Genomic DNA, 26,270 nt, shown 5'->3' on the forward strand with positions numbered 1-26,270 from the left:
TAGAAGTGCACTAGATAAATAATTTCCCCCTCTCTTCCTACTTCTCCCTTTCTTCCATGGTAGCCATTGAAACCACTGGATGTTTTCAGTCTTCCCTCTAGCTTTCTTGCCCCACCTTAGAATATAATACTGACTGGTTTATAATTTATAGATTTTAAATAAAATTATAATTTTATAAATGTTATGGTTGATATAAATCTCAGGTACCCTAAGCCTAATGATACTAAATATCATACTAAGCCTCATGATATTTGTTTTTCCTTTGCTGCTATCACTTTGCTTACAGGCGTTCTCTTCTTTGCCGGTTATCAGCGCTCCTTTTCTTTAAATTGAGGGTGAGAGTTCATTTCTCGGTGACTGGTACATTAACTTTCTGGTTGCTGAGTCAGAGAGAGGGTAGCCACACCTGCAACTTCAGTTTGTGGGGAGTGGTTTGACGTGGTATCAGATTAAGGCAGTCTCCTCGCCTCCTTGTTTCTGTTGTGATTTAAACTCTCCTTAATCCTAGAGACTTATCTGTGAAATTTGATTCCTGTTTTTTTCTCAGGTTGTTATTTAGTTTTCTTCCCCACCATTGCAGGAAGTCTGACTTAAAACAGGGCTTCAGACATTAGTGTCGTAATTGTTATGTGGAAAGCCTGCACTCCTGCTGTTTTTCTAGGGTGGGGGTAGGTTTGTGCTCTCCTTCAGCCGTCCATGGGCAGCTGATGTGGCTCTTTCACACAGGGCCAGCACTGATTCATGCCAGAAGGCTTTTTCAGACATGCTGAAGCAGATCCTGTCCGACATGTATGTGGACCCAGAGCTCCTGGCTGAGCTAAGCGAAGAGCAAAAGCAGATATTGTTCTTCAAGATGAGGCAGGAGCAGGTCAGAAGGTGGAAAGAAAGAGAAGCAGTAGCTACCACCCCAGAGCCAGTACTGAAGAAAGGTCAGTATATGACCATTTTCTTTCTTATTTCTTGTTCAGAATTTTATCTTGGTTTCCAAGCATAGATTCAAAGTTTGCCATAGGATATGTTTTGATAATGTTATTGAATGGAAAAAAGGCAATATTCTGTAGCTTTAGATAATGTGTGCTTTTACATACCGGTAAATCATTAAAAATTTAATCTGAATATCATCTGATTAGATAAATTATATTAAATAATGACACTTCCCTGTCCTAGAAAATCAAATGTAAATGTTTTGCCCCTTCTTTAGGGAGTCTTTTACTTAAATTCTAAGTAAGTAAGTAAATTCTAATTCTAATTTCTTAGAATTTAAGTAAAAGACTTAAGTAAGTAAGTAAATTCTAATTCTAATTTCTTAAATTCTAAGTGAGCTAAAGATCAGACTGACCGGCAAAGTTAAGTAAATTTGACAGGGAGACTTTTTCATATCTTCCTCATAGGGGACATCTATCCACGTGGCAATTTGTCTAGTACTCATCCCTCTCAAGCACTTCGAAGCAGACCTGTCAATTACCTTTACTCCTTATTGCTGCAGGACATTGAGAAGACAGTAAACTCTCTACCTGAGCTATTTCTGGTGCAATTAAAAACAACAACCCTTTGAGCATTATTCCACATAAGAAGGAAATGAGATGCAGTAAATTGCCATCATTGCCCTTCCATATTCTAGTACATATAGATGTGAAATTTCTGTGGAAAGAAGTAGGTGAAGATGAATATTTCCAGTGTGGTGAGGCCTCCTGGCAACCAACCCCGTTGATTGTGGTATGATATTATGTCACATCTGTTGCAACTAAGCATTTTTCTCAACAACAATCAACAGGAAAAGAATCCAGTTGGGATGTTTGAGAGGCATGATAAGAAAAAATAAAGCTGGCAACCATCACAGTGTGATTGAAGCTTGTATATGATGCATATTAAAAAACAGGCAATAAAAAAAAAATAGGGAGCCTATTACTTTGCACCCAATCCTTACGATAGAGTTGGGATCAGCCCAAATTATTTACTTTTCATTCCTGCTTATCACTCCAACATCCCCCACCCCTCTCTGCTCAAAAGTACAAATAGCAGACAGTGAGTCACCTTAGAAGTCACTTCCCTGTCCTAGAAAATCAAATGTAAATGTTTTGCCCCCTTCTTTAGGGAGTTACGGTATTCTTTCCAGTTGGAGGACATTTTATCAATGCAGAACCTTAGAGTGGTTTTTATTTTTATTTCTCACTGTTCAGAGGGTAAAAGATGAATACAAACTGCATTCACACTTCCTTGTAGAGAAATAAAAATGAAAGTCGCGTGGTAAATGAATAACTGTCCTTGTGTTTGCAGAGAATCTGGAGATTTGTCTGTAGGCTAAAAATAGATTGAAGTATAGAGCAATGATGGCGAACCTGTTTTGGCTCGCGGGGCAAAGGGGTGTTCTTGCAAGTGATAGTGCGTGCGCACATGCGCACACCCATACCTTCACACACACATGTGCACAATTCCTGGGCTGTTCCCTCCAGGCATGTACACAGGCTTCATTGAAGCCTCCAGACTCCTGAAGCCTGGGGATGGTGGAAAATGGCCCAACAGGCCAACTGGAAGTTCATTTCCAAACTTACCGGTTTGCCCGTAGGGCCACTTTTCGCACTCTGGAGGCTTCAGGGAAGCCTCCTGAAGCCTCTGGAGGGTGAAAACGCACTGGAGCTGACATAGGGCAACACCTCACATGCCCTCCGATATGGCTTCACATGCCACCTATATCATGGATATAGAAGGTGATATAATACCGTGGGTATCATTTAAGTGAATATGTGCCATGAAGTTGTTGTTGGCTCTTAGTAACGACATAGATATTTCTCTATGATGAAACTTGTCAGTTCTATATAAAGCACTTTTAAACAAAATAATAGTTGTCTACATTGTATGAAATAAAAAGGTAAGGAAAGTAAAATCAATGCAGGACAACTCAATGCAGCCACTTCATTGCTGCCAGATCATCATGACCAAATTGCCTCTGTCCACTCACAACCACCAAGTCACCATTTGCGGTAGGTGGCAGGAGGACACGCGGGCAAGCAAACATGGTCTGGGGGTTTCTCATTTTCACACCTCCCACCACCTCCCTTGATACTGGGATGAAGAGGCTTGGGGCAACAGCAGCGCTGGGCAGAATGGGCAGCAGGGAGATGATGGGGCATTCATTTTCACAGGAGACTTTTAAAAAAGATTTAATATTTCATATTTATTAGATTTGTATACTGCCCCTCTCCGAAGACTCGGAGCGGCTCACAACAACAATACAATACATAGAATACAAATCCAATAAAGTTAAAAAATGAGATTTAAAACCCATAGATATTAAAAGCAATCATTACTGCACAATCACACCATTCTCATATATTACAGTCAGGAAAAAAGGTGATGGTGGGGGAAGAGAAAGTTATTCCCCCATGCCTGGCGACATAGATAGGTTTTCAACATCTTGCGGAAGGTGGGAAGGGTAGGGGCAATTCGAATCTCTGGAGGGGAGTTGATTCCAGAGGGCTGGGGCTGCCACAGAGAATGCTCTTCCCCTGGGTCCTGCCAAACGGCATTGTTTAGTCGATGGGACCCGGAGAAGGCCCACTCTGTGGGACCTGATTGGCCGCTGGGTTTCTTGCGGCAGAAGGCTGTCCCGGAGATATTCTGGTCCAATGCCATGTAGTGGCATGTTGTGATAATCAAAATCAATGTACTTTATTTAGGTCAATTATTAGTTTTATATATCATAAAACATGGAATTTGTGGTATAAAACAGGACTATTTAAATCTTCTTCCCTTAAGACACCCATTGGTTATGATAGAGGGATTTCTCCCTATCTAATTTTATGAAGTTGTTTTTGCAGATGGCTTTGAAATAAAAGTTAAGATAATTGAGGGTTTGGATAATAGTATTTTTCATGACCAGCATCTGCTTAAATGTTTAATTAGATGTTATGTCTGTATGTGTTGCTCATTTTAACTAGCAATCCCTACTGTAATTTTTATTACTTTTGGTTTCTTTAACTAGAGGTGGAACTAGGGAATTATGAATGCAATGCCATTACCCATGTTTGAAATATATAGAATTATGTAAATTATATTTAATATTGTTATATTTTTAAACAATATAATTTCCATTTCTTGGAAGAATAATTTATGTCAATATTAGTAAGCCCAACAACTGCCACAAGCAAGATAGAATAAATAATACTAATTGGATATAGTTTGACAAAAGCATGGAATTATAATAACAATTATTTTTTCAAATGCCTTCATTTTGGAAACAGAGTAAGAAACTTGTAATTATATAAGCAGACAGGGCCCACTCAGATTCAATAAATAGAAGGCACAGCAAAAATGTTCAGTGATGATCAGAATGTACTGTAATTTATTTATATTTATATATTGCTGCAAATATAAAATCTGATCTTAAGAACAGTGGAAGGATATTAAGATGAAAGTGCTCATATAAAATAAAATAAAAACACCTGCTAGGGCACAAACATATATATAAAGCCCTACTTTAAAATGATAGAACAAATAAAAAGCAGTATAAAATACAATAATGGGACCAAATATATAAAACTGAAAAAATCTTTAAAAAAGTACAAAATATTAAAATTGGTATGCAACTTAATCCATAATATTCAAGATAGACAAGTCATACATTGTTAGTACTATGTACAAAACAGTTGGGTTTGCAATATAGAAACAAGCTAACAATGAGTATTTGTTTATATTGAAGTACTATGGCTTTAAGAGGTAGTGTTGCAAATTAATAATAATAATTTAATAATTTATTAGACTTGTATGCCGCCCCTCTCCAAAGACTCTCCATAAGAGGGAGGCAGAAAGCACGATTCTCTCTCTGTTCTCTTTGTTCCTTCTTTTGATTCACTGACAATGATGTAGTTGATATATTTGTCAGCTGTAATGTATGTCTGATATGTAAGACAAAGACAGGCTTGTAATATTCACATTTTCCTCTGTGCATGTTCTTGATAACTCAATGGTTCTGAATGCTCCTTAACACCCATTACTGTAATAAATGTGGGAAATACCTTGAAATAAGAAAAAACATTTTACCATATGCAAAAACCCTGTATTGTCTGTATTATTACTTATTATTATTTGTACATATTAAAGATGTTAATATTTTAAAATCTTTAATATGTGCAAACAATAATAAATAATACAGACTTTAATAACAAATAATTTGTTGTATTTTGCAATTGCTTATTAAAGTCACATTTATCTTTGGATGCAAAATGTAATATTAATATAAACTTGCTTAAGCCATCTAACTGGCTAAATTACTAAAGCGGATCTTTGGAATTTAGACTACATCTATATGCAAAAGCAACACAATGGTTTGATCTCTGATTCACCTTACCATTATTTTATATCCAACATTCAGTTTGGAGCATGAATTAATAAACTAGCCTATATCAATACTGACAGGTGTATGGATGAAAATACATTTATTATATGAAAGCTTTGTTCACAGTTGGTTGCTAATAGTTCTTGTTGTGGTTAGCTCTGGCCCAGCTCCTGCCCCAAGGACTGTGGATGTGGGGGAGACATCCACATGCTGCAGGCCTGTTTTGCCCCCGATGGAATCTGCTGATGAAGGCTACTCTGACCAAGAAGACATGAGTGACAGGGAGGAGGAGAGTGTGGCAGACAGCTCAGAAGGAGATCAATTATCTAGCTCCTCCTTGGATTCAGAACAAGAGTTAATGATACAGCCACGCATGCGGACAGCGATGCATAGGCAACAACAACTGAGAGATTATTATCAAAGAAAATGAGGCCACCTTTGGTTGGGTGGGGCTGTGGTAATTAGTGAGGCTGCTATAAATAGCAGCCTGTGGGTTTGGCCATTGTGGAGGATTATCTGATCGTTGTGTTTCATGACTGCTTTGCTGACTTTGATCTTTGTGTGCTGATTTTTCCCCACTTTGAAACTAATCCAGAGCAAAGTGTGTTTCACTTTGTGAAAGAAGAAGGACTGTGAATTGCCTCACAGCTGCAAGCTAAGTATCACAGAACTGATAAGGGACTTGTACAAATTACCAATTTGTTTGGAGACAAGTGCTCTTTGCTATACAAAAAGAGTGCTCTGTTTATTTGCATTTTCGGTATAAAGAACATTGTTTTGAATTTTCAAACGTGTGTGTATCTGAAATTGTATCTGTGCATTTTTGGGAAGATTCTACCAGAGAGCTCGACAGAACAAGTTCTTATTGTCACAGGACAGTTTTGTATTGTTTATTTTACTGTTTTTACTTTTATTACAAATGAAGATGAATATACGTGTCCCAGGATCATGTTGCATGATCTGGTCTGGATTGGTCACTGGGACTGGAGTCTTCCAAGCTGGGCTCCAGCATGAAACTGAAAGAAGACAAACCTCTGCTCCCAGTGATTGACCCCAATCTTATTCTGTACTTTTATTGGTCAATGACTAAAACAAAGTTTCTGTCTGGATGAAATTACTCCAGATATTTATTAGTTCATGTGTTTTGACTTTGTTTATTCTATCAGCAATCTCATGTCTCCCAAAGCCTCCGAATCAGATTTCCCTGATATCTATTAAATAGTAGTACAAAAATATTGGATCTCTTTTTGACATTTTTTTAAATGGAAAGGCTATATAGGTGCCTTTGTATTCCTTACAAAATTTATACAATTTCTAAATTCATTTGAATTCATTCATTCATCTAAATTCAGCTTGTAAAATATTGGAAGCCACTTTGCCATTCCACTAAAGAGTCAACCAGATGTAAGTAGACATGTATGGTAGAGGAACCTGTTAAACTGAACATACTGTAGATTACTGATAATTTCACTGATGTTAAAGCAGTTTTATTGTTCTCTTGCAGGCCATGGAAAATCTGTGAAGTGGAAGCTTGGTGCAGATGGTGATATCTGGGTATGGATAATGGGAGAACACATGCTGGATAAATCATATGACCTTCTATGTAATGAGATTCTTACTGAAAGAATGAAGCAACAGTCACTTCAGCAAATAGAGACAATAAGGTTAGTACAGTCTTCCAATACTGAAAACAAATAAAACCAAATCTGTCATTAAAGGGAATTTAATTTGTAGTCCTTTTGCTCTGGTATCCTTTCTAATGTTTTTATTTTAACAGTTCCATCACTAGAATAAATGATAAAGGGGATAAAGGACTGTCTTGTCCCTTTCCTGATTTCAACTGGTTTTGTAAAATCTCCATTCACCACGATTCATGTTTTCTGGAATGTTTGGATGGACTTTAAACCCTGAATAACCCTCTATCCAAATTCCATCTTTTCCACTACTTTAAATATAAAGGACCAATTCAAATGGTCAAAAGCTTTTTCTGCATCCAGAAATATTAACGCAATCTGTTTGTCTCTATTTTGTTGTAAATATTCACTTATATTCAAAATGACTTTTACATTATCTTTTAATTTTAAGTAAGAAGCTACACTGGTCTTCAGGTATATAATCCTGTAAAACTTTTTAAAATCTTTCAGCTAAAATATATGTAAAAGCTTTGTAGTTATTATTAAGGAGAGAGATTGCCCTATAGTTCTTCAGAGAAGATCCATTGTTGGATATTAAAGAAATGTAGACAGAAGTAATTGATCTTCAAAAATGTTATAATATCTGCTCAGTAGGCCATCTGGTCCCAAAGCTTTGCCTGTTTTAGCTCTTTTAATGGCTCAAGAACATGGTGTTAGAAAATTAGTCCCAACTCACAGTAATATGTGTTATTATGGCAAGCAGGGACCTCTCAGTGAGAAAAATCAAGAACCCAGTTGCACAAAGGAGTATTGAAGCCTAAAAGATCCAGTTTAACTACTAAATGCTGAGGAATGATCATATTAAATGATGAACTAAAGTCAACAAATATCATTTGCACATGAGTGTTTCTTTCCTCTTAAATTCTTCAAGATCCGATGAACAACAGAGAAAATAGCTTGTAGGGTAGAATTTTGTAAGTTAAATTAGGCCACAGAGTTGGCCTTCTCCAAAACAATGCCATCTGGTGGGACCCAGGGGAAGACCCTTCTGTGTGGCGGCCCCGGCCCTCTGGAATCAACTCCCCCTGGAGATTCAAACTGCCCCTACCCTCCTCGCCTTCCGTAAAATGTTGAAGACTCACCTTTGCCGCCAGGTATGGGTGGATTAATCTCCCCCCTCCTTTTTTACTGAACTTATTACGTTTATTATGTTTTTTTTAATTTAGTTGGAATGACTGTGTATGACTGTGTAGGTATAGAAATCTAATAAATTATTATTATTAATTATTATTATTATTAAACGAAGTCACTGCACAAAAGACTGACAAGAACCTTAAAGAATGTGGAATGAAAAAAGGAAGACAAGAGGCCAGAATTCATCCTTAGTTTCAACTGTGTAGTGTTCCGGACAGGAAGAAGAAACCTATGTATGATTAAATAAAACAGGAGTTCATTATTTAGTGGGCAGGATTATTGACAGATACTTCGGGCAGGCAGAAGTTCTGTTTTAGAAGACTCCCATTAATCTTTATAACTGCAATTATGCAGCTCCTAATGGTTGACATTTTAGTCCAAATGCAAATGCTGAGGAAGAGGACATTCAATTTTTTCCTCCAATATCCAATTCTAAATCTAACTTCATGGAGCTGATGTTGGCTTAGAGGCCCAACTCTGCAATTTTCATAGCAAGGCTATCAATGGTTTCTGTAACAAGAAGTGCCACTGATCAGAGAGAGGAGGGAAGGAAAGAAGCAGGCAATTTCAGTTATATTCATACGAATCTTTCATATAATCTAAATGTGGGAAAATATTAACAGTGATTTATGTGTCTTGGATAGTTTACAAGCCAGCCTGCCAGCGCATCACTTTAGTACTATGTAACATCCATATTTAGGATATGAAGTTAAAGATATAGCTGCCTTTTTAAAATATTAACTTGTATTGCAGCTTCCTGTATTTGTTGCACATGCATAATAAAAACAAAGTTGTTTGGAAAGCTTCTGTTTCCTTGAAAAACTCTTTCTCTTTTATTTTATAGAAGAACACCAATGGAAAAAGCTACAGAGGGTTCAGTATCATCTCCTCCACAGTTTCTATCAGAGCTCCAATCTGAATTTGAAATACTGCAAGACAATAATTATGTTGTGCAAAGAGATGTACCAAAAAGAGTGGAAAACACACCAACTGTTGGAAATCACAGAATTCTAGAATGTATCCAGGTAAGGTAGTTTCTTATTATCCAAACATTAAAATGAAAGTTAGGTGAGAAGGAAAGAATTCCATTGGGAATCCAATGAATGAGGCTTTTATGAGTTACGTGGAATCTCAATAACCATTCAAGTGAATCAACACTGCGAGAATGATGAAGGTTAACTTACTTGTTTGATACAGAAAGTTAAGCCAAAAAAGTCTATTTGTGCCATAATGTTCAACCTATACATCCTCACATTACAGGTGTCACAATTGCATCAAAAATTGCTGCTACAGTGCAACATTACTCATTTGGGAAATAATAATTTTAAATTCTATGTGAATTAATGACATATAAATTGTTTTATTTGCACTGTACTTAATTGGGTCAGAAGAGTTGTCATGCAAAGCCTAAAATTCAAGATGACCAGCCAAGCTAATTGAGCTTAAATTTTTTGTTTGACTAAACTAATTTCCTGAAATCATCACTCAGCAGAATTATTTGAATATTAACTCTATCTCAACAATAAAAATAATATTTTTGAGTGGTCCTGCAAGATTGAGATTATAGGTACTACATTCTTTAGTTTTACTTCCACCCCACCTCATGGCTATACTAAATATTGTACTAAAGGGGGGGGGGGCTAAAATAATTGGGGAGGAACATTTCCCTTATTACTGTTATTTTTCTCCTCTATCCTAGAACTATTTAATATATAAAATTAGATACAGTTTTTCTTTCAAGGATTTTTAAAAAACTTTTATTGAATAGTTATTCATTGGAGATTAGAGTAGACACATTATCTTTTAGATAAAAGCAGGAATTCATCAAGAGTAGATTTTCAATGAAATCACTTAGTAGAACTAATGTACCTATGATAATAATTAAAAGAAAAGCATACTTGTCAAAGAGGCGGTTCCTATTTCGCCTGGGGTGGTAGATAAGGGGAACACAGAACCATTTATTTCCTTCACTGATTAAAGAAGGTAATCATGAACTGTAAGAAAACAGTTGAAAAAAGCTCTGAGTTAGTGAGCCATGAATACAGCCTCATAAGGGTCATAAGCATAATGATTTATCAACAGGGAGTATATAATAGAGTAATCTTGCAAACTTTTAAAGAAAAAGCTTCTTTATTTTAAATGTGTTGGATTTTTTTTGATATTTTGCTGTCACAAACTGCAATATAAGCTTACTGTACAGTGTGAATCCTGCCTCTTAAGGAATATAATATGTTCTCCATATGAAGGACAGTTGCAGGAATTAGTATGTCTAGTTTAATGAAAATAAGGACTGGGCAGACATGATAGCAGTGTTACAATATCTCATAGGTTGCCACAAAGAAAAGGGAGTCAAACTATTCTCCAAAGCACCTGAGGGTAGAAAAAAGAAGCAACGGGTGGAAACTAAGCAAGGAGAGAAGCAACTTACAACTAAGGAGAAATTTCCTGACAGAACAATTATATCAATAGAACAGCTTGCCCCAGAAGTTGTGAATGCTCCAATGCTGCATGTTTTAAAGATGTTAGATAACCATTTGTCTAAAGTGGAGTAGGTTTTCTTGCTTAAGCAGGGGATTGGACTAGAAGACCTCCAAGGTCCCTTCCAATTCCATGATACTATTCTATAATAACTCAATATGTTAAGAAGAGTAGTTGAGAAAGTGGTGGCACTCCAGTTCCTATAGTTCTTGAATGAAGCAGATTATCTAGACCCATTTCAATCAGGCTTCAGGCCTGGCTACAGCACAGAAACTACTTTGGCCACACTGATGAATGATCTTTGGCAAGCTCGGGATAGGGGACATTTCTCTGTCCTGGTGCTTTTTGACCTTTCAGTGGCTTTCAATACCATTGACCATGGTATCTTTCTGCAACAACTAGGAGGGTTGGGAGTGGGGGGCATCGTTTTGCGGTAGTTCTCGTAACACTCCGTTCAATCGTAGTTGGTGTTGTCAGGAGGAAAGAGGTTGACCCCTAGGCCCCTCCTTTGTGGGGTGCCACAGAGTTTGGTCCTCTCTCCTCTCCTATGTAACATATATATGAAACCACTGGGTAAGATCATCCGTCAATATGGGGTGAGGTATCAGCAATACGCTGATGATACCCAACTTTGCATCTCTACTCCATATCAGTTCAGTAAAGCGGCAGAGTGGTGAAGTAAGCTCATTTCATTGATCTTGTTGAATCCTGTTGAGAGAGCAAGGGGAGGGAGGGAGAGAGGGAATATATCTTCTGTATTATTTCTCCCTCATACCTTGCTGTGGCCCATAAGGGCCCACAGAGTTGGCCTTCCCCAGGTCCCATCCGCCAAGCAATGTCGGTTGGCGGGACCTCGGGGAATAACCTTCTCTGTGGTGGCCCCAATCCTTTGGAACCAACTGCCCCCCAAGATCCACACTCTCCCCTCCCTACCAGTCTTTCGGAAAGCCATTAAGACCTGGCTTTTCCAACAGACCTGGAATTAGGTTGATTGCAATTATGTATGTTTTTTAAAAAAAATGTTGTTACAGTTTTATTGTATTGTTGACTTTTATTATTAGATTTTAACTGTTTTTATTGTTCTTGTATTTATTCCTATTGTTAGCCGCTCAGGGTCTGTTTGGAGTGAGCGGCATATAAATACAATAAACAAATAAATTATATTTTTACTTCCTGTATTATATTCTTTCTGTATATACTATTCTTACATATATAATACTTAGTATTATATTCTTACTTTCTCTTTCTTGTACTTTTTACTCCTTTCTATTCTCTTTTAGTTCATATTAGATGTTACAGTTATTATTATTTTACTAATCAAAATTCTTAATAAAAAGTACATATGCTAATTACTGGCTGGAGGTTGAGATATATAATTGATCAACATTATAAAAACAGCACATTGATGATACCATACTCTGTGCTCCTTCTCATATAGATGTTAAAGAAGATGGGGAGAGTCCTGAGGCATTCCACATTACAGAAGCCTAGTGATTGACTTCTTGCCTCCCTCTTGCCCTGCAAATATTTACCTTTTCATTCCATATGCCTTCTCTTTAAAAAGAAAAAGATTTCATGCAACATTACATTTCAGTCCTAGTGTCAGCAGAAAGTCCATAAAGAGTTGCCAGAAGTAACAATATTTTGCTTTAACCTTGATCAAATAAACCAAAATATAAAGCAAACTTTATACTTCTAACAGTCTAAATCTTTAGTTCATCTAAATATTGTCATAACATATGATTCCTTTTCATTTATTTTTACCTAATTGTACAGTGTTCTTCAAGGCTTTAAAGCAAATAGGAAAAACTATTTTAATCTGTCTCTTGGTTTGTCATTTGCATTTCCTTTTAAATTTTAAAATCAGAGTTTTATATAAATCCAGTAAAACATCCTTTTCTGAGAGGCTGTCAGCTGTAAATCCACTTTTCATACTATCTCTAGCTTGAAAGAAAATTTATTCTACGCATCATTTTTTCAATATTATGTTTGCATATAATCTATATAGAAACAAACATCAGTACTGGATATTGTGGCTAATATCTTTTTATTCCATTCTTCAAAAGTGTCCTTCAGCATTTTTGCTGTTACATTTTGTAACATTTTGCAGACTTGAAAATCTTCTATTTAAAAACTTGTCTAGTATTCAATTTTTTAAATTATAAAATATCTTATATTTATTTTGTCTTGTAAAAATAAAAGCAGACTCTATTTCTCATGGTAAACTGTTTTATTTTCATAATTATTTCCAAAATCCTATTGTAAATTCAAATTTTATCTGAACTTTTAGTCTGTTTCTAACTTTCTAAGATTTATTTATTTGTTTATTTATTCAATTTTTATGTCGCCCTTCTCCTTAGACTCATGGCAGCTTCCAACATGTTAGCAATAGCACTTTTTTTTAACAGAGCCAGCCCTCACAATCCGCGTCCTCATTTTACCCACCTCGGAAGGATGGAAGACTGAGTCAACCTTGAGCCGGTGATGAGATTTGAACTGCTGACCTGCAGATCTACAGTCAGTCAGCTTCATTGGCCTGCAGTACAGCACTGTACCACCTGCGCCACCCCAGCTCTTATTTAGCTTTCTGCTATTTATTTCAGAGGAGTGGGGTGCAATGGTTCAACAATTAGAGTCGGGGTGGCGCAGCAGTTAGAGTGCTGTACTGCAGACCACTGAAGCTGACTGTAGATCTGTAGGTCAGTGGTTCAAATCTCATCACCGGCTCAAGGTTGACTCAGCCTTCCATCCTTCCGCGGTGGGTAAAATGAGAACATGGATTGTGGGGGCAATATGCTGGGTCTGTTAAAAAGTGCTATTGCACTTTTGTAAGCCGCCCTGAGTCTAAGGAGAAGGACGGCATAAAAATCAAATAAATAAATTAAAGATGCCGAGCTTGTCAGATGGAAAGGTGACAGTGCAGGTTCGAAACCAAGCACTATGGAACGGGATAAGTGCCTGTTCTTATCCCAGCTCCTGCCCACCTAGCCAATTAAAAGCATGCAAATATAAGAATTCCTGCCAGTTTGGTGTCACCTGCAAATTTGATAACTTCCCAATCTATCCCCTCGTCCAAGTCATTGATGAAGATGTTGAAGAGTATATAAATTTAGTTCCACTGAGCACTTACACATTGAATGTGGTTAGTTAGTTAGTTGGTATGGTGATTCCCACCGAGACATGTGATCTTTAAGCCACCCCCGGTCACATGATAGTCAAGCCACTCCCATCTGGTCACTCTTACCTGGTTACATGACCATCAAGCCACACCCACACAATAAGCCACAGCTACAGTGTGGTAGTAAAAAATTTTGCAGCCCTTCACGGTTACAGTTTTGAAAGTGAACAGTAAAAAACAGTAAAAAATAGATGGGTGGAGGAAGCAAATGGAAAATCTCTTCCTGCATTGCCTGCAGTCAAAATAGAAGAGGAGTGAAAGTATATTTCAGAACAGATCAGGTCCTACATTTTTGAGATTACTTCCATCTGTGACTTGATGGAAGTCAAGTATAAAAATATTTGGGTATGGCAAAGTGTAAATAGAGTTGGAGGAATGGTTGGGAAATATTTTGCTGAAGTCAACAAACATAGAGCTGAAGAAAACCTCTCACTATAATTTTGTTCCAAAGGTCTTTCAATTCAAAGGTATTTTCAATCAATAATAAAATCTGTTAAAATGGGATTGTTGCTGAAAATTATTTCACTGATTGAAAAGACTTAGAAAGAATATTGACTCATAAAGCTTGTGGCCATCATTGTCTATGTATGTTAATGCTAAAATTATGGATTATAATCAAGATGATGGTGAGTTCCTTTTCTTTTTCCCCATATCTATTATAAACTGGAAATAAATACAAGATTGACGTTCCTTTATTCCTATCTCGTTGATCCAGGCTCCTGAGACTAAACTAAGGGATATGCAGCAGATATTGGTAGATTATTGCTCTAATTCAAGCAAATATAATTTTCAGCAGGTAAGAAAACAAAACAGATCCCTATGGGCATATACAATGCAAAAAACCTTTTGCCTTCACCTTCAACAGGCATGCCATTTTCTAAAAGCAAACAAACCCAAATGCATTTAAAAAATAACCCAACATGTATTCATATAAATATTCAAATTTGTATTTCCAGATGATCTTGTTAGTTTATTCTATATGGTGGGAATGGGCAATAAATAGTGTTGCCAAAATTGTGGCAGGGGACTGCGAAAAAGAGACTTTAAACAGTCACTTTCTTAGTACATTTTCTTGGCGAAACATCAATGGTCCAAATTAGGGAAGATAGATATAGTTGAATCAGCAATCACATTTTTCAAACATAATACTAATTTCTAGTATTATTGATTAACATATATTATCTGCTAGGCTTTTTCAGCCCAGACAAGAAAAAAACATTAGCCATCACTGAATGGAGGCATTGCCTGCTAAAGTGGCTTGTTGAGTATAATATTCTTGGTTTTAGAGCAGCTTTCCTTCATCTAGTGATCCTCAAAATGTCTTGTATATGAATAATAATAATAATAATAATAATAATAATAATAATAATAATAATAATAATTTATTGGATTTGTATGCCGCCCCTCTCCCCATCCTTCCAGTCATTGTGGCCAAATTGATATATTTGGAGGTACCAGATCAACAGAGGAGCTGGTAATCTTAATTTTGATCTGCAATTTCAGTTTTAGTTAAACCACCAAATTATAACAACATACAAAACATATAGTTCTTATAGGATCAAATGCTACAACTAATTTTAACATTGGATTTGTAGACTGTATTGTATTGTTTGCTGGCAGCTGCTCCAAGTCCTTGGAGAGGGGCGGCATACAAATCTAATAAATAATAATAAATAATAATTTATGAAGTCAAAATGTGAATCATTAGCATGGAAGAAAATTATTGGTACATTAAATGAAACCATTACTGTTGTCTATCTTTGACAGAATAGAGAAATGGCAATGAAGACAACCACCATCGAGATCAGAACAAGAGAAGAAATAACTCTAGATTACCCTTCTGCATCAGTTCAAAAACTGGACAAAGAAGATCCTGATTGGCTAGAATCTTGTGCGGCACACTAATATTGGCTCTTTTATGTGACCATGCTTATGATTTTGAATGGTGAAATGATATATAAGGCCAACTATACAGAATAATACTTTCCCCTCAAATTTTAGAATCCATCTATCGGGAGATCTATGTTGACTAAATCAAATACCAAGTAGCAGTGCAGTAGCAGTGGTCAGACTAAAGGCATCATCACCGCTCAAGGTGTCCACTGCGCATTCTATCCTCCATCCCTTAAAGCAGTGGTTCCCAGCCTTGGCAGCTTGAAGATATTTGGACTTCAACTCCCAGAATTCCCCAGCCAGAATGCTGGCTGGGGAATTCTGGGAGTTGAAGTCCAAATATCTTCCAGTTGCCAAGGTTGGGAAACACTGCCTTAAAGCATTGTGAAGCTGATATGTGGTTCTCATCACTCATTGCCCACCTGAAAAAAAAGATGGAGAACAATATTAGGATGAGGCAAAGGGGAAGGGAAGTTGGGGTTTCCATCAATGGAGGATAGACTCCCCAAAAGATTTGCTGACTTGCAGTGCTTTAGGGGAAAAAAAGCAAAGGGGAAAGGGAAAGTAAGGGACAAAGCAGTTCTTCTATACAACAGACTGGCTATACACGGGATTTGAGCTAATGTCATGAGGATAGGCAAGTTCAAAGCTGATTCTGAACTGCGGTCCCAGAAACTGCTTTCGTTATGGAAGTTCATTCATGTACCAGAGTAATTTTTTATATAGTTTATTCTCTCTGGTTTTCTCCCTCTCATGGGCATGATTTCATAATTAGTATAGGTGCTTCTGGATCTGAAAAAAAAAAAAAAAGGACTGAGTAACAATGTACTTTCTCAATTTCAGTACAGAGGTCCAAAGCAGCAGATGAAAGGCGACGCTCCCTTGCCAAACACGCACGAGACGACTACAAGAGACTCTCATTACAGCGCAACTACAAGGACAAATCAGCAGATATTTCTCAAATCTTTAAGAGAGAGGAGCAAAGAAAGCCACTCCCTCCACCTCTGCTACCAAAGCCTAAAAACCTTACAGCTAAAAAAGCTGATGGGAAATCAGAGAGGTTAGTAGTAGTAGTAGTAGTAGTAGTAGTAGTAGTAGTAGTAATAATAATAATAATAATAATAATAATAATAATAATAATAATAGTAATAATAATAATGCCCACATCTGGCCATCAGTCCGTGGACTTCTTTGGCTACCGATCAGTTTCCGGGCACAATTCAAAGTGTTGTTTATGACCTATAAAGCCCTACATGGCATAGGACCAGATTATCTCCAAGATCGCCTTCTGCCGCACGAATCCCAGCGACCAGTGAGGTCCCACAGAGTTGGCCTCCTTAGGGTCCCGTCGACCAAACAATGTCAGCTGGCAGGACCTAGGGGAAGAGCCTTCTCTGTGGGAGCCCCGACCCTCTGGAATCAGCTCCCGCCAGAGATTCGCACTGCCCCCACCCTCCTTGCCTTCCGAAAGAGTTTAAAAACTCACCTTTGCCGCCAGCCTTGGGACTTTTAAATCTTCCCCCTGACCACTGGGGTATGATTGTTGAATGTTTGGTCGATATGTTTTTCTTTTAATTGTTTTTAAATTGTAGTATTAATTGGATTTACATTATTGTTCTGTTTTTATATATGCTGTGAGCCGCCCCAAGTCCTCGGAGAGGGGTGGCATACAAATCCAATTAAATAAGTAAGTAAGTAAGTAAGTAAGTAAGTAAGTAAGTAAGTAAGTAAGTAAGTAAGTAAGTAAGTAAATAAATAAATAAATAAATAAGGAATAAAGCTGTTACAGGATATAGAATAGAATAGAATTTTATTGGCCAAGTGTGATTGGACACCCAAGGAATTTGTCTTGGTGCATATGCTCTCAGCGTACATAAAATAAAATATATATTTGTCAAGAATCATGTGGTACAACACTTAATGATTGTCATAGGGGTCAAATAAGCAATGAAGAAGCAATATTAATAAAAATCTTAGGATATAAGCAACAAGTTACAGACATACAGTCAACATAGTAGTCCTACTGCTGTTTTGAAACCTCCTCCCAGAGAAGAGCAGAAGAAAAAGACCTTGAAGTGGGTGTGTAGGATCTCCAACAATGCTTTGAGCTTTAAGCTTATAGCGCCAGGGGTGGGCAGCAGTGGAAATTTATTTATTTATTTATTGGATTTGTATGCCGCCCCTCTCTAAGGACTTGGGGCGGCTCACAACATAAATGAAGCTGTGTGCTCAGCTCCAGCTGACCATCCCACTCTCCCATCCTCCTCCTCGGAAAGCAATAGGGAGACCAGCACCGGCAGGAGTTGCAGGGGGCCCATTTCCTCCCCCATCTTTTCTCAACAGCTGATTGGCACCTGTTCACCTAGCTACCCAGCCTTAGGCAGGGGGTGACCCAGGAAGAAAAGCGTGGGAAACGCAAAGCAAATTGTCACTCCAGAGTGCCACTGGTAATGTTGTAAGTCAAGGACTTAACAGTTCACTTGAACGACGATGATCATTCAAGCCACTCCTACCCAGTCACATGACCATCAAGCCACACCCACAAAATAAGCCACACCCACAGTGTGGCAGTAAAATTTTTGGCTGTCCATGACTGTATAGCGCTTATAAGCAGTATCATGAAAAATAGAAAATGAGCTTCCTATAATCTTCTCAGCTGTCCTTACCACTCTGTGTGCAAATTTTTTATCTGAGGCACTATTGCTACCAAATCAAACAGAATGAAGTGGTGATTTCAGGATTTAGAAAGGAACCATGTTACGTAATTTAGAAGGGTAGAAATGGTAATAATTACACAGTATCTGGAACTGCTGCAAAAAAGATCGGAACTTGCCTTTTTATATATTTCTTTTTCTTTTCTTTTTCTTGTACTGTTTTCACTTTTTAATCTTTTCATATTGGTATCTTTTTTGGTTTTCTAATTTTCCTTTTTTGTTTCTATAATTTTTAATCTTGTACATTGTTCTTTTTCAATAATATATTTTAGTCTAAAGATTAGTGTATTTTTATGCACATTTCCTAACATGCAATAGGTTTTTTTCTGCATTAGAATTGAATGTATATCAAGCTAAATATTTAAACCATCTATTCTTTTGCTTTTGCAGAAAACAGAGCTTACAAAAATCTAACTCCAGTTCTACTCAGGAGAGTATAGTTCGATGGTTTAAAGAAGAGCAGATCAATCTCCGAGCTGGTTTTGAGAAATCAATGGATCAGATAGCACCTTGGTTTCACGGTACTGTATAGCCATTGATTTATCTCAATCAAAAGGTACAGAATTCAGCCTAAGAGCAGTGTAGGATGGATCTTTCACATTTATTTATTTATTTATTTATTTATTACTTAGATTTGTATGCCGCCCCTCTCTGAAGACTCGGGGCGGCTCACAACACGTGGAAACAAATCATAAATAATCTAAATTTAAAATTTTAAAGATTTAAAAAGACCCCATATACTAACAGACATAGACACAAGCATACCATATATAAATTAAACATGCCCAGGGGAAGATGTTTCAGTTCCCCCATGCCTGACGGCAAAGGTGGGTTTTAAGGAGTTTACGGAAGGCAGGAAGAGTAGGGGCAGTTCTAATCTCCGGGGGGAGTTGGTTCCAGAGGGCCGGTGCTGCCACAGAGAAGGCTCTTCCCCTGGGGCCCGCCAACCGACATTGTTTAGTTGACGGGACCTGGAGAAGGCCCACTCTGTGGGACCTAATCGGTCGCTGGGATTTGTGCGGCAGGAGGCGGTCTCGGAGATATTCTGGTCCAATGCCATGAAGGGCTTTAAAGGTCATAACCAACACTTTGAATTGTGACCGGAAACTGATCGGCAGCCAATGCAGACTGCGGAGTGATGGTGAAACATGGGCATACCTAGGTAAGCCCATGACTGCTCTCGCAGCTGCATTCTGCACGATCTGAAGTTTCCGAACACTTTTCAAAGGTAGCCCCATGTAGAGAGCATTACAGTAGTCGAACCTCGAGGTGATGAGGGCATGAGTGACTGTGAGCAATGAGTCCCGGTCCATGTCTATTTACATACTCTTTCTTTCTAAATTGAGCACCAACTTCCCCCAACATGAAGACCTATTGTCCTCACAAGCACAAACACCTGCTATATAGGTCTTCTAAATGCTAGCTGACAAGTCCTGCCTATTCTGCCATATCTTTGAAAAATGCTACGGGTGTTCCTGTATTTAAGAAAAGTGGGATTCTTTTTTTGCTTTTTAATCTGTCAGGGAAGTCTAGGTTCTATAGAATACATTTAAAAAAAAAACCTGCCATTAAAACTATGCATATTAACTGGAAAAGTGGTTAAGTAAATGAAAACTCTGGACAAACAATCAGATAAAAGGACAAAGACAGAAGTTTACTCTCTTTTTTAAGAGTATGTTTTCCGTGTAACACACGTGGTACTTCCTCATTTATATTGCTTTTGTTTTGAGAACAGGTATTTTAACCACCAAAAAAGCAGAAGAACTTTTGGAGGGTTTGGCACCTGGAAGCTTTCTCATCCGAGTCAGTGAAAAAGTCAAAGGCTACGTTCTCTCCTATTTGTCAGCCGAGGGCTGCAAGCACTTTCTGATAGATGCGTCTGGAAATTCATATAATTTCCTTGGTGTTGACCAACTCCAACATTCATCATTAGCTGACCTAGTTGAATGTCACAAGGTGGGTCTCTTATTTTTCAGCACATTCTACACAACGTACGAAGTCTGTTTAAAAAGTATCTTACCTTATTATTATTTTTGAAAATCTGATGGATTTGAATCAAGCGCGCTTACATTAGCTGACCTTGAACCTTCATGCGCATGCGTGAATTCCCCCCCGTCCGCATCAATAGCGTTTGTTGCTGGCCAGCAGCATTTGAGTGAGGTAGTGTGTAGTGCTCTCGTCAGTTTTTCATTGCAGGGAAAATGATGGAATGACTGGTGCCAGATGGCTTTCGGTGACAATGCTATGGGCATCATACAGATTAAGGAGTGGTACAACTGGCTTAAAGACACATTGGTGGAGAGTGAGCTACGCTCCCGTCAGCCATCAACATGCCGAAATGACTAGGTCATTGCCAAAGTGAACACTGTGGTGATGCAGGACCGTCTTGTGACTCTCCGAGAAATTGAGGAAGAGGTGGGCATCAGCACTTTTTCGGCACATTCCATTATGACTGAAGATTTGGCAATGAAGGGAGTGGTGGTGAAATTTGTGCCGAAGCTGCTGATGGCGGAGCAAAAGCAATATCGTGTTGAAGTCTCACAGGGCACGCTGGACTCCACAGTTACCACGACTTCGTGAGACAATAATCACTGGTGACTGTTGTGGTTAGCTCTGGCCAAGCTCCTGCCCCAAGGACTATGGGGTTGGATGTGGGTGAAACATCCAAATGTCACAGGTCTGTTTTGCTGCCGTCAGCTTCGGGCAGTGAATTATCCTCTGAAGAAGGGAGTGACTGTGAGATGGGACCTTCTGAGGGGTCCTTGGCAGGCAGCCCAGGAAGAAGCCAGTCATCATCTTCTTTATCTTCGATAGACTCTGATGAGGAAGCTGTGATAGACCCACGCATGCGTAGAGCTATGCATAGAAGAGAACAGCTTTAGAGGTATTACAGGAGATAATAGAGTCCACCTGTGGTTGGGTGGGGTTCAAGTAATTAGGGCTGCTGTTAAATGGGCAGCGTGCCGGCCTCGCAGTGTGGAAGATTATCTGATTGTGCTTGTGGAGTTTGCATTGCTGTTCCGGATTTTCTCAGGACCTTGTGTTTGGATTTCAGGACTCTGACCATAAATCATAGTGAGTTTACAACGTCTGAAGAGGAGTAGCTGTGACGAATTCCCAGCTACTGGTTAATGGACTTGAGTTTGTTGTTTTAGTTATTTTACTGCATTCAAGTTTGTTTGTTTTTACAAGTGAGCCCTTTGAATTCAAGAGAGGGTTTTTCTTCTATTTTTCTTTGGATAAAGAAACTATTGTTGCCTTTTCCTGTATGTATGTCTGGTTTTGCTACTTTTACATTTAATTGAAGGCTCGTGCCAGGAGCCGGCAGAACAGTGACGAGGCCTGGGTATACAGGTACAACCCGGAAACCGAATTCCAGTCATCATAGTGGAAGTATTCCACCTCACCAAAATCAAAGGTCTGCCAAATGCACACCAACGTCAAAGGGATGCTGACTGCTTTCTTTGACTCCCATGGTGTGGTTCACCACAAGTACGTACCCCAGGGTCAAACAATCACAAAAGAGTACTACAGGGATGTCCTCCATTGCCCACATGTTGTGCGGCACAAGAGACCGGAATTGTGGTCAACAGGAAATTGGTGCCTCTATCATGACAATGCCGCAGTACATTTCTCGCATTTGGTTCAGACTTTTTTTGGCGAAAAATCAGACTCCTGTAGTTGAACAGGCTCCTTACTCTCCTGATATGGCCCTCTGCAACATCTGGCTGACCCCCAAACTTAAATTTGAAGGTGATTAGGTTTCCAATGCTCCGGGTATGCCAGTTTTTTCCCCAGGCCAAAGGTTGGATACTTTTCTAACAGACCTCGTATACAGTACAAAGGCAGGTTATCCCTATATAATTCTATAATTGCTTTAAAGGACAGCTTTGAAATTATCCTCACTCCTTTCCATACAAATATGTCTCTTTCCATCACACAATTACAGGTCAAATCCAAGTTAGAAGGCAAAATGCCTATTCGGTCTTTCCTCTGATCACTTATCCGTTCATACAATGCTCTTATATAATACTACACACTATTGGATGAGAGCATTCTGGGAAAACTAAAAAGGACAGCATGTCGCAACTGTTAGTAAGTCCATAGCTAAATGATTGAGCAAATGAGAAAATGCCAACTTCTGTTAACTGCAATAAGTACATACCATGAATTCCTGGTAAAACAACGTCAGTTCTGAAATATGAAAAGTCTGTATGGTTATTTTTAAATTCTGCCTCCATTAATGAAGCTTTTCAAGAAAATATAGGCCAAACATTTGTCCAGGAAGGTTTACAGAATCCTGGTTTATTTATTTATTCAATTTTTATGCCGCCCTTCTTCTTAGACTCGGGGCGGCTTACAACATGTTAGTAATAGCACTTTTTAACAGAGCCCCCACAATCTGGGTCCTCATTTTACCCACCTCGGAAGGATGGAAGGCTGAGTCAACTTTGAGCCGGTGATGAGATTTGAACCGCTGATCTACAGATCTACAATCAGCTTCAGTGGCCTGCAGTACAGCGCTCTGCCTGCTGTGCCACCCCAGCTCTTTTTCAGCAAGGGATTGACCTAAAAGATAAACAAGGTCCTTCCAGCCCTATGAATCTGTAGTGGCTAGTGTTTATGAAGTCTTGATAAAATCAGGAATTACCCTTGTGATTCACTAAAGTTATTTTACAATTTACTCTTGTTAATTCACTAAAGCTATTTCATAATTTCAGAACTAAGCTCCAATTTATTTATTTTTTTAGAAAAACAGATTAATATAATTTGCCTTGCTATCTAAAATGTTTTGAAACTAGTTGTAAATAACTAAACAGATGATGATGATGATGATTATTATTATTATTATTATTAATTAGATTTGTATGCCGCCCCTCTCCAAGGACTCAGAGCGGCTCACAACAACAAAATAGTACAAATCCAATTATTAAAAACAATTTTAAAACCTTAATATAAAAAACAGTCGTACATCTCTGAAAAACCATACATAAAATGGAAACGGCCCATGGGAATCAATTTCCCCATGCCTGATGGCAGAGGTGGGTTTTAAGGAGTTTGCGAAAGGCAAGGAGGGTGGGGGTAATCCTAATCTCCGGGAGGAGTTGATTCCAGAAGGTCGGGGCTGCTACAGAGAAGGCTCTTCCCCTGGCTCCCGTCAGACAACATTGTTTCGTCGACAGGACCCGGAGAAAGCCAACTCTGTGGGACCTAACCGGTCACTGGGATTCGTGCGGTAGAAGGTGGTCCCGGAGATATTCTGGTTATTAATTAAGTTATTAATCAAATATAAAATACTAACTTTATTGTAGTTCAGATCTTTGGGATATTTTAGAAGAGTGAATTTTATCTATGGTTCCTTTCTTTTTTAGGATGAACCCATTACCTCACTGGGGAACGAACGTCTTCATTACCCCTGCGGACAACAAGGACAATTACCAGATTATCTTGATCTTTTTGAGTGATGTTGTAAAGTGCAGGAAAATCAGAAAGTCCAGGGAGTTCACATGAATATAAAGGTTTATTGAAAGCTTATGCTCTCTACAAGAATCTGAACTGCTAGTGGTCAACACAAATATGTGGTAGGCAGGGGAGGGTTCCAACTCACTGCCGGTTATTTCCCTCCCAAGCCTTATGGACACACATTGTGGGTATGCACATTGCAGTAACAAAAAATCTGGAAAAAAAATCTGGAAAAAGGAGATGGTGACTGCATGCATGGTGCCAGAACTCGGCTTCTGTGCATGCTCAAAAAGAAGAAAAAATTCAAATAAAATAAAATAAATTCAAAAAAGGAGATGGCAGTACTCATGGACCGGCACCAACCGAGCCTAGTTCAGGGATGGCTATGAGTCTTTGCATATTGGGAGGGCATGAAAGAACCAGACACATTTTTGTTTTAGCATGGATGAATATACATTTTTAAGCATGGGTACAATATCCTTCTCCTCCTTTTTTCTTTGCATCCAAGCTTACCAGGACAAAGTTTCCTTGTATGAAGAAGCTGGTGTATGATGGACAAGCGTAGTAAATGACCAGCAGAGAGAGAAGAGCCTTTAGCAACAAATGTTCAACTAAGGCAGTTGGATATTGAGTGTCTGCATAAAAAAAATAAACATTACAAGTGCCTCGTTATTTTATCCTTTCCTCTGAAAATACTACAAATAAATATGGTTTTGCAACAGAAGCAGCACAGTCCTTGGCTATTCTAATTGTGCTTCACTTCACTTGAAAATAATCTCAGCTAGACCAAGCAGAAGGCAGTTATAATAGATGCAGAAGGATGAATACGTTGTCAAAGGCTTTTTGCATTATACATACAGAATTTGGATGTGTCTCAAGATTCCTTATTTTTCTAGCTATCAATATTAGCAGATTGTAATATAGAATAGAATAGAATTCTTTATTGTCCAAGTGTAATTGGACACACAAGGAATTTGTCTTTGGTGCATATGCTCTCAGTATACGTAAAAATACAAGATGCACTCGTCAAGAATCACGAGGCAGAACACACAGTGAATCATACGGTAGAATAAGCAATCAAATCATGCTAGGCACAGTATTAATATAAATCACAAGGATACAAGCCACAAAGTTACAGCCATGCAGTCATAAGAGGGAGGAGATGAGTGATAGGAACAATAAGAAGATCAATAGCAAAAATAATGCAGCCCAATGTGAATAATTTGAGAGTGTTGAGGGAATTATTTTCTAGCATTAATGATGGCATTAGGGAAAAACTGTTACTATAGCTAGTTGTCTTGGTGTACAGTGCTCTATAGCACAGTTTTGAAGGTAGGAGTTGAAACAATTTATGTCCAGGATGTGAGGGGTCTGTAAATATTTTACACTGACCAATATATTGCATGAGTCAAAAAGAGGGCTGTAAATATTTTCACAGCCCTCTTTTTGACTCATGCAGTATATTGGTCAGTGAGGGCGAACCTTTTTTCCCTTGGGTGCCAAAAAAGCGTGCACGCACACTATCATGCGTGCATGAGTGCCCACACCCATAATTCAATGCCTGGAGAGGGAGAAAACAGCTTCCCCAGCCCCCCAAAGGCCCTTTGGTGGCCAGAGGCAGCCTGTTTCCCAACTTCTGGTGGGCCAAAGAGGCTCATGTTTCTCCTTCCGCAGGCTCTGAAGACTTCCCTGGGAGCCCTCCCCCATTCCCCTGGAGGCTCTCTGGAAGCCAAAAACACCTCACAGAGCCTCTGCATGAGCCAAAAATCAGCTGGCTGGCACACACATGCACGTTGGAGTTGAGCTAGGGCAATGGATCGTGTGACAGCAGATATGGCTCCGCGTGCCACCTGTGGCACCCATGCCATAGGTTCGCCATCACTGATATAGGTCCTCAATGGAAGGCAGGTTGGTAGTAATTGTTGCAATTGTCTGCAGTTCTAATTATCCTCTGAAGTCTGTGTCTGTCTTGTTGGGTTGCAGAACCAAACCAGGCAGTTATAGAGGTGCAGATGACAGACTCAGTAGTTCCTCTGTAGAACTGTATTAGCAGCTCCTTGGACAATTTGAGCTTCCAGAGTTGGCACAGAAAGAACATTCTTTGTTGTGCTTTTTTGATGAAATTATTGATGTTAGGTGTCCATTTTAGGTCTTGAGATTCTTATTATTCTTATATTACTTTATTATTATTATTATTATTATTATTATTATTATTATTATTATTAATTAGACTCGGGGCGGTTCACAACAACAATAATACAATATTATACAGGATACAATGGCTTTATCAATTTCCATTGTTTATGAATTCTTGTCCAAAAAATATAGCCAAATGTCATTTAGATATATGCAATTCATATTCCAACTACTTTTTGTTGTAC

General features: G+C 38.5%; 1 protein-coding gene across 2 annotated transcripts; it reads left to right on the forward strand.

Annotated features, from left to right (window-relative positions):
• Positions 1 to 446: 446 nt before the first annotated feature.
• Positions 447 to 24,613, forward strand: SH2D4A (SH2 domain containing 4A). Of its 2 annotated transcripts, XR_011556774.1 has the most exons (10): positions 483 to 929; positions 6,840 to 6,999; positions 9,008 to 9,188; positions 14,535 to 14,615; positions 15,587 to 15,710; positions 16,556 to 16,772; positions 18,817 to 18,947; positions 20,162 to 20,382; positions 23,799 to 23,945; positions 24,398 to 24,613. XR_011556774.1 is itself a non-coding variant. In XM_070726947.1 (9 exons), exons 1-9 carry the CDS (start codon positions 764 to 766, stop codon positions 23,889 to 23,891), a joined length of 1,374 nt encoding a protein of 457 aa, XP_070583048.1. In that variant the 5' UTR covers positions 447 to 763; the 3' UTR covers positions 23,892 to 24,613. The 2 variants fall into 2 exon arrangements, 1 of the variants encoding a protein (XP_070583048.1); XM_070726947.1 differs by having other exon boundaries at positions 447 to 929; positions 23,799 to 24,613.
• Positions 24,614 to 26,270: the final 1,657 nt, after the last annotated feature.

The sequence above is a fragment of the Erythrolamprus reginae genome, chromosome Z (assembly GCF_031021105.1).
Source record: "Erythrolamprus reginae isolate rEryReg1 chromosome Z, rEryReg1.hap1, whole genome shotgun sequence".
Classification (NCBI taxonomy): Eukaryota; Metazoa; Chordata; class Lepidosauria; order Squamata; family Dipsadidae; genus Erythrolamprus; species Erythrolamprus reginae.

Excerpts from the sequence above, each read along its gene's own strand:
- SH2D4A (XM_070726947.1), top strand. The coding sequence starts at position 764 with ATGCTGAAGCAGATCCTGTCCGACATGTATGTGGACCCAGAGCTCCTG. Across the intron at positions 930-6,839 it reads AGAGCCAGTACTGAAGAAAG|GCCATGGAAAATCTGTGAAG; the intron begins GTCAGTATATGA and ends GTTCTCTTGCAG. Across the intron at positions 7,000-9,007 it reads CAGCAAATAGAGACAATAAG|AAGAACACCAATGGAAAAAG; the intron begins GTTAGTACAGTC and ends TTTATTTTATAG.